Source organism: Pan paniscus, chromosome 7 (assembly GCF_029289425.2).
Source record: "Pan paniscus chromosome 7, NHGRI_mPanPan1-v2.0_pri, whole genome shotgun sequence".
In the NCBI taxonomy this organism is placed as follows: Eukaryota; Metazoa; Chordata; class Mammalia; order Primates; family Hominidae; genus Pan; species Pan paniscus.
The window spans coordinates 85,310,303-85,323,420 of record NC_073256.2 but is presented as its reverse complement, the minus strand read 5'-3'; the positions used below and the strand labels follow the sequence as shown (position 1 = coordinate 85,323,420).

Sequence of the window (13,118 nt, the reverse complement as noted above, 5' to 3'; positions counted from 1 at the left end):
ACCATTAGATGCTGCCACCTCATGCTCTGCCATGGGTACGTAACATATCTATGCTATGGCAATTCTCACCCTGGGAATTATTTATTTATATTTGAACTCTTTAACAGACTATAATCTACTTGAATCTTCTTCTTCAATGTTATTAAGCACATAGAGGTTAATATTAAAAACTGAGTGAGAGTTTAATATGTGTTGGGTATTGTGCAAACCATTTTATATATATTAACTCACCTAATTGTCTCAGCTGCTCTGTAAAGTAGGTTTATTATTCCCTCTTTACAGCAGAGAAAATCAAGCCTTGGCAAAGTTGAGGAACTCCTCCAAATTAACAACATTAGTAAGTGGTAGAAACAGGCCTGAATTCCAAAGCCCATTTGCTTTAACAAAATGAATGAGAAGGGAAGTGAGGGGTGCTTCCTACGTCTGAGATTGCTTTTAATAAGAACCACAACTTTACAAATAGGCAGCCTCACAGAATGAGCAACAGTTTATGTGACCGAGAAATCTGATTCCCAATCTCTGTCTGAGGAGGATCCCATCAGTGAAATGTTGTGGATAATGACGGCTGAATGTGACCCCATGCCATTATTTATATTATAAAACTAGGGAAAGAATCAGTCACTGTGAGTTCTTTGATTTCAGGAGTCTTGACCGAGTCCTCCACTGGTTCTGTGGTGGTGTGGATTTCCCATGGGGAAAGCCTGGAGTTTCTGAGATTCACGGTGATACGCTGGGACACTGCCATGCACACTGGGTCATATAAATGCCACCTGCTATTATATATTCTCTCCTGCCAGTGGATTTGCAGAACCTCTCTTTTGATAGTAGAAAATGCTGGTTTGGGATCCTTGGCCTTCTTGGTTGACAAAGTTACCCTGGTGACCAGGATGGGTGCTGGTTACCCAGTAGAAGCACAGCAGCACAAATAATATAACATTGAGCTTAGAAGACATTGTCTCTAAAAGTGTCTCAGTTATGCTCAGAAGTATAAGTAACTCATGTTTAAAGAAAGAGACAAGATTTAGAGCGTGGAAAAGAGGGTGTGGCTCAAATGTGCTCATCTGTAAATGGGGTTAATAGCACTTTTCTTAAAAAGCTGTTTTGGGCCAGCCATGGTGGCTCACGCCTGTAATCCCAGCATTTTGGAAGGCCCAGGCGGGTGAATCACCTGAGGTCAGGAGTTCGAGACCAGCCTGGCCAACATGGTGAAATCCCGTCTCTACTAAAAATACAAAAATTAGCTGGGCATGGCGGCGGGCGCCTGTAATCCCAGCTACTCAGGAGGCTGAGGCAGGAGAATCTTTTGAACCAGAGAGGTGGAGGGTGCAGTGAGCCGAGATTGTGCCACTGCACTCCAGCCTGGGTAACAGAGCGAGACTCTATCTCAAAAAACCACCACTAACAACAAACAACAAAAAACAAACCCAAAGCTGTTTTGAGGAACAACCACCACATATACAGAGCACTTAAAATGCCTAGAACAGAGGCACTTGAATTTCCTCCATGAGCCAATAAACAAGGAACTCTCTTGTAATTATTTGGGTTAGAAAAAATCCATAGTATTCCAAAACAAACCCTTCAGGTATGACCTGTCATCCTTAAGATAAACTTTCAATATAAACTTTCTCCTGCCTACCAAAGAAAATGGTTCGTTAACCAAATGGTCCCCCACCTTTTTTTTTTTTGGCCTGAAAGAGTTCTTCATATCTAAAAGTAAACCACAGTCATAAGGGAAGTGGGGAGGGACTTAAGCCCATGTTTCGTATTCTTCATGCAGCATGTTGCGTTACAAACAGGATTAGATTAAGAGGTTGAGGAGGAGGAGAGAGGGGCTACTAAATCCCCTCAAAAAGGGTTTTTTGCCCATGAGGGTAGTCCGAGGTCAGAGAAATATAGAAAGTTGGTTGTGAAAGGCCCCTAACCATTTACCATTACATGCCCTGAAAAAGAATACAGCTATAACAGATTACACAGGGTTTCTTTATAATACCTAAACATCCTCTACTTATTGCCTTTGATGTTGGGCTGGGTTAATTTAAAAATAAATCTGGTTGACTTTTTTAAAACCACAAAACCTCAACACAAATAAAAATTACAATAGGGAACTGAAATGCAGGCTCACAGTGGGGAAATTATATCTTCCACCAGTTACCTTGATGTGCTTGGCATAGCTCCACCCCACTTGGAGGAACAGGGAAGCTTGCAGCAAATTACAAGCCTCAAATTGGACTCCCGGATTTACAGAATGACATATGTTAAATCTGGCTTATATTAAAAGGGAAAGTTCAGGGACTGTTGTCAAAGCTGTCCTCTCCTGCCCCCCCTTATTTTTCTTAATTTCTTGATATGGGAGATGACCCCCAGCTCTGGGGATGAGGTCCCAGGTGGGATCTCAGCAGGCAGCAGGGACAGAGTGTGCATGTGCCTTTTAAAGGAAGACAGACTGCCACTGCTTCCCACAGAACAGCAGCTGTTCAGGGACCTGCAGGTGGAAGGTCTGGGGTCACTGGAATTGACAATGTTGTTGAAAAGTGATCTTTTGCCAAAGGCCTGTGGTTGCCCCCTGCTGAGTTCTGCCAAATTCCTCGAAGATGCGGCCTTCTGTTCCCCAGTGATAATTAAAGCTTGCTTTCCTGACGAAGGATTGCCTTCGAATTATTCAAACAGGCCCTGGAGCTGTCAGCTGGAACACAAGCCACTGAAAAAAGCAGGTACCTGTTTTTGGGAGAAATGGAAAACCACATATTGAGTTATTCCAGAATGTTTTGGAATTAGACTCAAATATTCATCCCAGCTCTGTTCCTTAATATTATGTGATCTTGGACAACTTTTTGTCTAAGTCTCAGTTTCCTCATCTATATAATGGGGATAACAACTTTAAAGAGTTCTTGTAGGGGTTAAGAGATTTCTGTGGCTCTAGAGAGCAAATTCTGGGACCATATCATACCCATTCTCATAGGTAGCTGGAAAAGAGCTTATCCCTTAATAGCTCATTTGATTGTTGCAGCAACTCTGAGGACTCAGCAGGGCACATTAGTCCCATGTTACAAATGAGGAAGTAAAGTGCACAGAGGTGGCTCAGAAATAATGCACCGGGATAGCTCTCCATCAGTGCCCCTCCTACAACACCACACTGGCCACAGTCTTGAACCAGAGGCCCCACAAAGTACCTCAAAAATCCCACTCATTAAAAGGAAAATTGATATACCCTTTCTTCCTATCAAAAGTGAGTCCTAAAATCTTAGCTTTCATCCTGATTTAAAATACCAGCTGCTTCTGCTTCCCAATCAGGTATCTTCCCATCAGTTGCTGGGTCTACTTTTGTTGCAAATACAGAATAAAGTCTGGCCCTTCTAGGCACACTGGATGCATCCATGAAAAGGTAGATAACACAATACTGGTTATTTGCTTTAAAATTGAGAGGACAAAAGACCAGACTATCATTTGCAAATTTCTGTTGCTTTCTTAAAAAAAAAATTCTGTGTTGGAGGTAGAGTCACGTGTGCCTAACCTGGGAAGACCTTTCTGTTGCGTGTTAGATAAGGGCTTCACCCAGTACTGCACACTCCAGACCTTATACCCCCAAGAAAACATCCCTGTAATCCTCCATAGACTATTCCCATATATAAAAGTTTAGCTTTTCCCAGCGAGGCCTCCCTGCATATTGTTTTCCTGTGGTCACTGCTCATTTGGATTTATTGCTCAGTACGCTGGATCATGGATACTTGAGTCCACTGTACTTTTAAGCTCAACCTTCACCATCATGCCAATTCTCCTGAGTGTTTGATTTTCTTTCCGGTATTGCTTACTGACACGACAGAAATAAGAATTCTAAAAATCAATAAGGTTACCTTTCTTTTTGACAGGTGGGTATTTCAGGAGAATAATTCTTACTAGCAAAGAAAGAGTTTCAAGAGATGCATGTGTTGTATATTAAATCTGTACCTGGGGAATTGCAAAGAACTTAGGAGTTCATTTTTAATGTCGATGGCCTTTGGTGTCGCTCCAGTGAAAATTAATATATTTCTACTGTTTTGTATCTAACATGTGTTTTCTTCATTTATTTAGTCTCAAACAAACAAAAAACCCTAATGATCTAACCCTTAAAGATTACTGGTAGCAGAACCATCATTCTCTGAGAAATGAAATAAGACTTCAATTCCCAGAATAAGCCAGTGATACAGATTTAAGGTACACATTCAAAGCATTACACTGGAAATTCTACACTTAATCTCCCAAGCTGCACCATCTCAGTTTTCACTAAAACTGAACTTACTTAATGGACTTTGTGGAGATATTCCCCACCTAAGTTCAAATATCTGTAGATAGGTAACATTTGAACATATGCAGGATAATACCAAATGATCTTGATTAGAGGTATATAAGAAAAATAATTCAGAGTCTTTTAATGAAGTTAGAAACACCAGTTAGAATTGTGCAAATGGATAGAATTGTTTATAGCTCTAATCTGAATTGTGACTGTGATGTGAACTGAGTAAGTCTGGTGGAGTGAGAAGATCACCTGGGGCCAAGAGAATTGAGTTTCAGCTCTAGTTTTGTCCCTAAATACTCACATGACCTTCACAAAACCATCTGGGCCTTCCTTTAAAAAATATAGACTTTGGGTCTTTGTTTTTTAATCTAAAAAACTATGGAATTGTAGTATCTCTAGGTGTCTTTTAAATTCATAAAATCGACTGTTTAAATATCTTGATACTATTTTTAAAATGTTTTCATGTCAACTATTTAGTGAGGTGAACATATTTGTTCATTTGCTAAGCAACAATGAATTGTGCAACTACTTTGTCCAAAGTCATGTCCACCAGGCACTGGGAGGTAAAGAGATGAAACATTTTTGTCCCTGTCTTCAGGACAAAGCTACCTGCAAAACTCCAGGGCATCATTCACATGATATTTTATTTGAATGCACCCTGGAGTTGTGCAACTCGACTTCAGGGATCTAAGTAAACAAGCAACACCAACGCTGACAGTATAAGTAGTAAATGATCCACCCAGAGAAGAACAAGGTAGAAACAGAGAAAAGGGAGCAATGAGTTCTGCCCAAATCAGATTTTTTTTTTTTTTTGTAGAATTTAAACTTTTCTTATCTTCAAAAGCACGTCCTTTCACGTATTTGTGGAAAGAGGTACGAATGTGCAAATTCTTTTAAGGCAAGACATTTCTTTCCAGCTTTAGATAACAAAGGTGTTTCAAAACCTTTGTCCTGTGGCTTACACAGAGGGAGTTTTTCCTTTGACAGCCTATGTTTTTTCAAAAGCTCTACCTTCACAACAACTCTTGCAAATTAGTGCATATGGACTGTTTTACCAAGCATTTAGATTTCACTTGAACTTGTGTATTTGTGTGTGTGTGAGTGTACATGCACACACACACAGTCACACACATTTACAGGTATGGGAAGAAAGAACTGTTAAATTGGAATAACAGGCCAGGTGTGCTGGCTCACGCCTGTAATCCCAGCACTTTGGGAGCCTGAGGCGGGCAGATCACCTGAGGTCAGGAGTTCAAGACCAGCCTGACCAACATGGAGAAAACCCGTTTCCACTAAAAATACAAAATTAGCCGAGCGTGGTGGCGCATGCCTGTAATTCCAGCTACTCAGGAGGCTGAGGCAGGAGAATGGTTTGAACCTGGGAGGCAGAGGTTGTGGTGAGCCAAGATTGTGCCATTGCACTCCAGCCTGGGCAACAAGAGTGAAACTCCATCTCAAAAAAAAAAAAAAAATTGGAATAACAACAACAAATTTTTAAAGCTGACAGGGGCATAGTTCATAGAAGGGTGATAAGGAGGTCCCTTAGTTTCCTATAGAATCACCAGGGACGTAAATGGCATCTCCTTCCCTGTCACGGCTTTTGTCCACAGGTGTATATGATGCCATCACTGAGGCGAGGAGAGAGAAGTACCTTAAAGCAGGGGTGAAGGAATTGCATCCCTATGGAGATTCTGGGGAAATAAGTTACTGAAAAGTATAGTAGAGTCTTAGCCAGAGCGCAGGGCTTTCTAATACTAGGATTATTATGTGTGTTATTATGACAGAGGCTTTCTCAGATTTCTCAGTGGCCATGAGTAGCTGAGTTACAGTTTGATTAAACTATTTTCCCTGTCAACAAGTGGTCGATAATCCCCTTTCACTCTTCCTTGGTAAGCATAAGCTCTACCATCCGTTTGTAAAGCTAACGGGCCAATAGCGAACTGGCTTCCTCTCTTTGTTGGGAACGGCAAACACCTTGGAAAGATGATACATCCACCTCAGTCTGAGAGGGTCAGGTAGTTATAACCTGATGCCAGATGAAAGTGATCCGGATGATGCCTGACCACCAAGGAAGAAGACCGAAAGGAAAGTGTTCACGTTACTTGCATCCCTGCAATTGGGGAGAACCTATGGTTTCTCGCTCAGTGTTTGCAGGGCCTGCCAAATATTTCTGCAAAGTACTTAACTTCTCGCATCCCTTTGCCTGAATGTGTTGCTAATGTTTTCGCTAAGGAAGCTGGTCATTGAGCAGTTCCATGCACTACCATCGGCAGCTTGTCTTCAATTTATCTCACTCCTTTTGTCTGAAGACTGAACTCTGAACCTGTGCACACACTCACTCCTTCCAGCCCCTTCCTCCAGCAGCAGCCAGGGAGACCTTCACAGCAAAGATGCCAGGAATTCAAGGCTTTCAGGGCCTGCAGGAGACCACATTCTAGGTGCACAAAACCCAAGGATTAGCAGCAAAGAGAAGCTGAATCCTTCAACCAACCACATGAATTTTCATTTCCTGTGGCTAAGGGAGTTCTCCAAACTGGCACTTACCCATAGCATATACTTGCACCTGGAAAAGATAACACAGTCCAGATTGGTCCTTACCCTGTCTGTTCCATTGGAATGGCCAGGTGTGACAGGCTCATCACAATGGGAGTCTTAGCTTGTCAAGAGGTCTGTCATGTCACAATGGACAAGCATCAAGTTGTCATTTCTCTCACTGCTTCCCCTAAACCTTAAGTTGAGCCATATGAAATTGCCCTTTTGTAGGTCCAGAATGATAGAATATTGGTAGTTTCTTAATAAAAAGGATCAATAAGAATTGACACTTATGAAGTGGCTTGTATGTCCCAGGCTCTATGTGGGGACTTTACCTACACTGCCTCTCTTAATTTCTCTTCATGACATCACATCAAGGTGTTAGTATTAGCTCCATTTTACAGATGAGACAGTGGAGGTTTCCAGAGATTAAAGAAAGCACCCCTACACTTAGTGAGGGCAGCTGAGGCAGGAAACCAGGCTCGTTAGCCTCTAAGGCCACCCTCTGCACTGTGTAGATTTTACTTTATAGAATCACTAATCAGGGCAATAGAAGGTTCATTTGAACTAAAAAGGAACTACTGAATCTATTTGCATGTGGAAATGTCTTAGCCACCTCCTATTTTGTTACTACCCAACCTCCAGTGACTCTCTGCTTGCAGTTACATACAAACTCACTGACACCCTCAATATTCTGCAACAGTTTCCCTCTGCAGCATTGTTCCTTAGTGCTGCTTTCTTTGTAGCCCATTCTCCAGTTTCTAGGACACATCTTAGATTGCCTCCCTTATACAGTGACCACGTGTCCTTGCCATATTCTCTTCCTGAAACCCAATCTCTAAACAATTATCTGCAGAAATTTTACCCATCTTTTGAGGCCCACTTTGAAGCCTTGGTCCATGAAGTTTTCCTGGTTTCCTTCAAAGATATGAAGGCTTCTCCCTCCCCGCTCCACAGCCCTGCGAACGTCTGCTCTGTGCTTGTCACTTCTGGCCCTATTGGTGATATTGCCATTGGGACATTTGCCCATCCTGCCCCTAGAGCAGAGGTTGGGGCAAAGTTACTTTATCGAGGATGAGATAGTATTTCCAGGCTGTATGGTATCTGACACAACTACTCGACTTGGCTGTTGTATTGTGAAAGCAGCCACAGACAATACATAAATGAATGAGCATGGCTGTGTGTCAATAACATTTTGTTAACAAAAACTGGTGGCAAGCTAGGTTTGGACTGTGGGTACCAGTGTGCCAACCCCTGTCTTAGTTGATCAGTCCTTAAATGTTAGCAACTGTGTCTTCCTCATGCTTATCTATATCCCTGCTGGGCTGCATAGTGTCACATGTGGCACTGATAAATAATCGTGGAATGAAATAGAATTTTTAATTACTGGAATCAGAGACGTTTTTCTTTTCTTTTCTTTGTTTTTTTTTTTTAAGACAGAGTCTTGCTCTGTCACCGAGGCTGGAGTGCAGTGGTGCGATCTCGGCTCACTGCAAGCTCCGCCTCCCGGGTTCATGCCATTCTCCTGCCTCAGCCTCCTGAGTAGCTGGGACTACAGGCGCCCACCACCACGCCTGGCTAATTTTTATTTTTTTTTTTGTATTTTTAGTAGAGACAGTGTTTCACAGTGTTAGCCAAGATGGTCTTGATCTCTTGACCTCGTGATCCGCCTGCCTCGGCCTCCCAAAGTGCTGAGATTATAGGCGTGAGCCACCGCGCCTGGCCAGCACAGAGATGTTTTTCAAAAAGCTATTGCTGAGACCCTGAGAACTCTGCAGGCTCCTCCCCTCATGCAGTATTGAATCCATGCAACTGAGCTCTTATAAACTCTTGACCTGAGGCTGATTTTCCTGCAGGCTTAGGACCTTGCCTCAAAGCTTCAAAGGCAGGCTGACTTTTAAGGAGCCATAAAACACTCTGTTTTGTCAACCCCTTCTCCTCCAGCTTGAGGGAACATCTGTAAAGTTGACAGTTATAGGAAGTCACCTTAGGCTGGGTTTCTGCTAATGCAACAAAGATAGGTAAAGTGATTTCTGATTCAACAGAAATGGGAACAGGGGGGTTAAGCGGTATTGAAAAAGCCCGCAGGACTTTTTCCTTTCATTGAATCAGTTGGCTACTAAATTTGTAAGTGAGCTATAATGGAGAGCCACTTGTCACACATGGGCTTCATTCATGAATTTACTCGCAGAGTTGTATATAGCGGAAGATCTTCAGAAGCTTAAATATCCACCCATGGAGTTGACTCCAAAACATAATGGCTTATCCCAGCTATATTCCCAGGTGCTGGGGCAACCTTCATGATTTATTGATGATATTTTGTGCATTAAAACACTTCCATCCTCTGAGTTCCTGGGCATGCTCAGTAGGTAACCCACCCTGGCTTCATATTGTTAGTTCTTGTCCTGAGTCAGCTCTGGCCTCCTTCTTTCTGGTCTAAGTCACATGATAACATAGAGATGATCTGTGTACCACTGACCAGGAGTCATAAGTCAATTAGTTACATTAAGGTACAAATAAAAATATTTTATAAGGCTGGGTGCGGTGGCTCATGCCTGTAATCCCAGCACTTTGGGAGGCCAAGGTGGGTGGATCACTTGAGGTCAGGGGAGTTTGAGACCAGCCTGGCCAACATGGTGGAACTGCGTCTCTACTAAAAATACAAAAAATTAGCCAGGTGTGGTGGCGTGTGCCTGTAGTCCCAGCTCCTCAGAAGCCTGAGGTGGGAGAATTGTTTGAACCCAGGAGGCGGAGGTTGCAGTGAGCCAAGATTGCACCACTGCACTCCAGCCTGGGTTACAGAGCAAGACTCTGTCTCAAAAAAAAGAGAACATTTTATAAAAACTTCTCTAGGGATGTATAGTGACCGGCAACTAGAGAGCCTGCACGGTTACTTACCTATTTTCATAAGGTTCTTTCTGCCTGGAATCTTGGCTAATAACCAGTGTGGATGAAAAGAGATGATATTTAAGTACAAATAGATTAAGAACCAATTTTGGAGGTTTCACAATATAGGAAACAGATACCAATTTTCTGTTCCCTGTCTCCCTAATGGTCAGGCTTTCAGCAGACACAGAGCCAACTCCACTGCTCTGTGTGGAAGACTGGATATTGACGGCAAAACTTAGGAAGAAATGGTGTCAACTGAGTGAACAACAAAATCATGTTCTTTGCTGCCAAAGCATCCAGATTTTTCCACCTTTGGCTGGTGAGAATTGTGGGCACACGACAGCTCTTTGTTCTGTCTCATCCCTCCACGCCATCAGCCCTCTCCCTTGTGCCTTCCCACCTCCCATCTCCAAGACTCCTGCCTCTTTAAAAAAAAAATCAGGTTATTTTAAAGCTGTGACCTGAGAAGCCCTCTTGGGCAAGCCACCCAAGCTGCCTTCTGCAGGAATTCTAATTGCACGTCTGCAGCAAAGCTGCTACGGTATTCGCCTGGAAAATAAATCCATGTTTCTATAACCAGACCAGAGGTCCCCACTGTGCAGCTATGAAAAGCATACTATTTGATCATCATTATTATTAGATCAGACACACGAATATTATTTAAGACAACGAAAGGAAACTCTTGTAAAACTTGCCCCCATTCACTCTATGTGCATCTCTTCCTTTCTATTTCGCTACTTGTAAATGCTGGAAATTTGATTCCTCCTCAAACCACCCAGATAAGGCGCTTTCTTTCAGGCTCAGCGGCTCTGCCTGTTCCGTGGTCTGCTCTTAAGTTATCCTTTCATGAAGAAAGCCTTGTGGATACGCAGGGTGGAAGGAAACGGGGTAAAGGAGAGGAGTGGGATGAGGAGAAAAGGGAAAGGCACGTTCGGCAGGTCGCAGAGTTGAGTTTTTTACTTACATGTGTTGGGAAGCATTGGGGTACAGTTTAGAAAACTGTGGGGCTGAGTCCTCGGGGCCGTGGGGCGCAGCGTGGCTGATCACCATCATAACGGGCCTATGGGGATACATTCTCTTAGACATTTTGAAGTAATTAATGCTCTCGTTAGTGATTAAGTCTGTGAAGTAGTCCTGAAACATATATTTGACACAAAACAAAAATTACAAAAGGTGACATTCATCAGATCACATTTGAATAACTGCTTTCCTCAGAAGCAATTCACTGCACGAAGTGGCAAGGTCTACAGCAGGAAGGAAGGCTGCACCTCCCAAGGCAGCCGAACATTTTCGATAATAGAGAAAATCAGCTGCCAGTTGTTTTCTAGGGTTGCTAGCTTGGTAACATACAAAAAATGGATTTTAAGTAATACACAACTTAGCAATGGGGAAAAAAAAAGTCAAGTCGTGTTTGCCCAAGATAATGATTAATCTGGCGATAAAAGTACTAGAACACATGAAACACCGGATACATATTTCAGTCTCAGGTTTCATTGATGTAATTCCTTGGCAAAAAATTTAATTACTTTAAGGGCAGGAAACACCCACGCCCACTTCAAATTTACAGTTGCAGAACACACACACATACATACACACACGCGCACACACACACGCCCATGAATACATAAACACAAGAAAATATATTTTCTTCAAACGAAAAATCCACCTGTGGGAATTACAATAATCAGTAATCAAAGCCATGGCCAAAATCCAGGAGCACAGGGAAAAGCTTTAACATTTGATCAGTTAATTTACTTGAAACACTTGAATAGGGAGCAGTTGATTTCCTGCAGATTATACTGTGTTAATTGCACAACTAAAGCAATACAGCTGCTGGGATTAGAGCCTGACTTGCTAATAAAATGACTTAACCCACAGTCAGGGGGGCTGATGCAGGTCTGTAAGAGGGAGGGAGGAAATGGAATGAAAAGGAAAGAAAAGATGAAAACTTAAACCACCTGCTTCTTTTAAGTGTGTGTCATTGGCTTGGAGCTCCAGTATAAACTTTATTCAGAAAGTGTTTAGGCAATATTTGCAAATGTTGAAGGCTTCCAGGCAGGGCTAATCACATGTTGTGGATTTAAGGACCAGAACAGCTGCAAAAGCAGTATCAGAGGGATGGTGTGTGTCGCATGTCATTGTTAGGGCAAGTCTACAGGCTATCCCCTTCCTCTTCCAAGGGGGTGTCTGTTTCATTCTTTTCCTCACTAAAAAAAGATATATATTCTTTTCAGACACAGTTGTCTTTGACACTTAATCAGCTGTGATAATGAACAAGTTACGCTGATTTAGTATTTGGAGAGAATCTTGATTACTTTGCTCTCTTTAGGACAGCAGGGAAAGAAAGGTTAATAACTTGAACAAGGAGCATGAAAAAGCATCCCTACAGACAGCAAAGGAGAGCAGTGACAATTAGTGCACGTGGTCTGCACCATTTGCTTGCAATGATTGTATCCACAGCCGGGGATATGACCTAGGATGAGTGGTTGAGCCACTCTAGAATGCTTTTTTCTCATCTTTGCAAATGAGGACATTGCTCAAATTTGCCTCCAAGGTCTCTGCTAACTTTTAACTTTCATGAGTTTGGAAGCCTATTAGCAATGTTTATGAATTCATTTGCATTCATTGTTTTCTGAAGGGTATAAAGGAGCTGGACTTAATCTTATCTCCCACCAAGTCCCTTGTGCTCAAATCAGGCCAAGCATAAAGACAGCAATATGCCAACATTAAATCAAGTTCTCTCCTTCCGATTTCTACCAAGTGATCTAGCCTGTTGGGAGAGGTTGCTAGATAGAGCAGATTCTCGGCTTCTTTTAGATAAATGAAGAAGAGATGGGTATGGCTGGAAGGGAAGGGGATATTTTGGCAAATAAGCATGCTAAATTCGAAGATATTTTCCCCTTCATTCTTATGATTTGAAAAAAATTTAAACTTAAGTCAGCTATCGCAAAATCTTTGTGAATTTTTAAGTCAAAACTAGAACCCACTGGTCAAAGAACTATGGGACATGTTGATTTCGGTTTCTCTGAACTGATTTGAAAATCCTAGAATTGATAGCATTAGAGACTTTTGTGGACGCTTGCCGTGATAGGGAAGGTGTCCTTGTCACGTATACTAAGCTTGGTCAGACAGGAGTAAAAGCAAGGAATGTGGTTTTTCAACCTTTAATTATCATATTTATTTGCTCTTATGCTTGTGCCTAAATCTGAAGCCACAGACAAAATATACTTTTGTCCCAGTGAAAAGTAAAACAGTACAAGATGAACATTTGATTATGTGGACAAGTCCTTGGTTGGGTCTGGGGGAACTGGGAGGACAAAAATTATCATAAGACAGAGCAGAGAATTCTGATTTTCTTGATGATACTTTCATCAAAGCCTGATTGCCTTTCATCCTAATGAGGGAAATCACTACACAAAGGCAG

At 42.2% G+C, this 13,118-nt stretch overlaps 1 protein-coding gene across 10 annotated transcripts in view; it reads right to left on the bottom strand.

Moving 5' to 3' along the window:
* Window positions 1-13,118, bottom strand: part of SULF1 (sulfatase 1) — a 201,954-nt gene that overhangs the window by 68,799 nt on the left and 120,037 nt on the right. For all 10 annotated transcript variants that reach the window (XM_063606807.1, XM_063606806.1, XM_063606811.1 and 7 more), the window contains one exon: window positions 10,659-10,828. In XM_063606807.1, coding sequence (XP_063462877.1) covers window positions 10,659-10,828 — 170 coding nt within the window. The remainder of the gene's footprint in view (window positions 1-10,658; window positions 10,829-13,118) is intronic.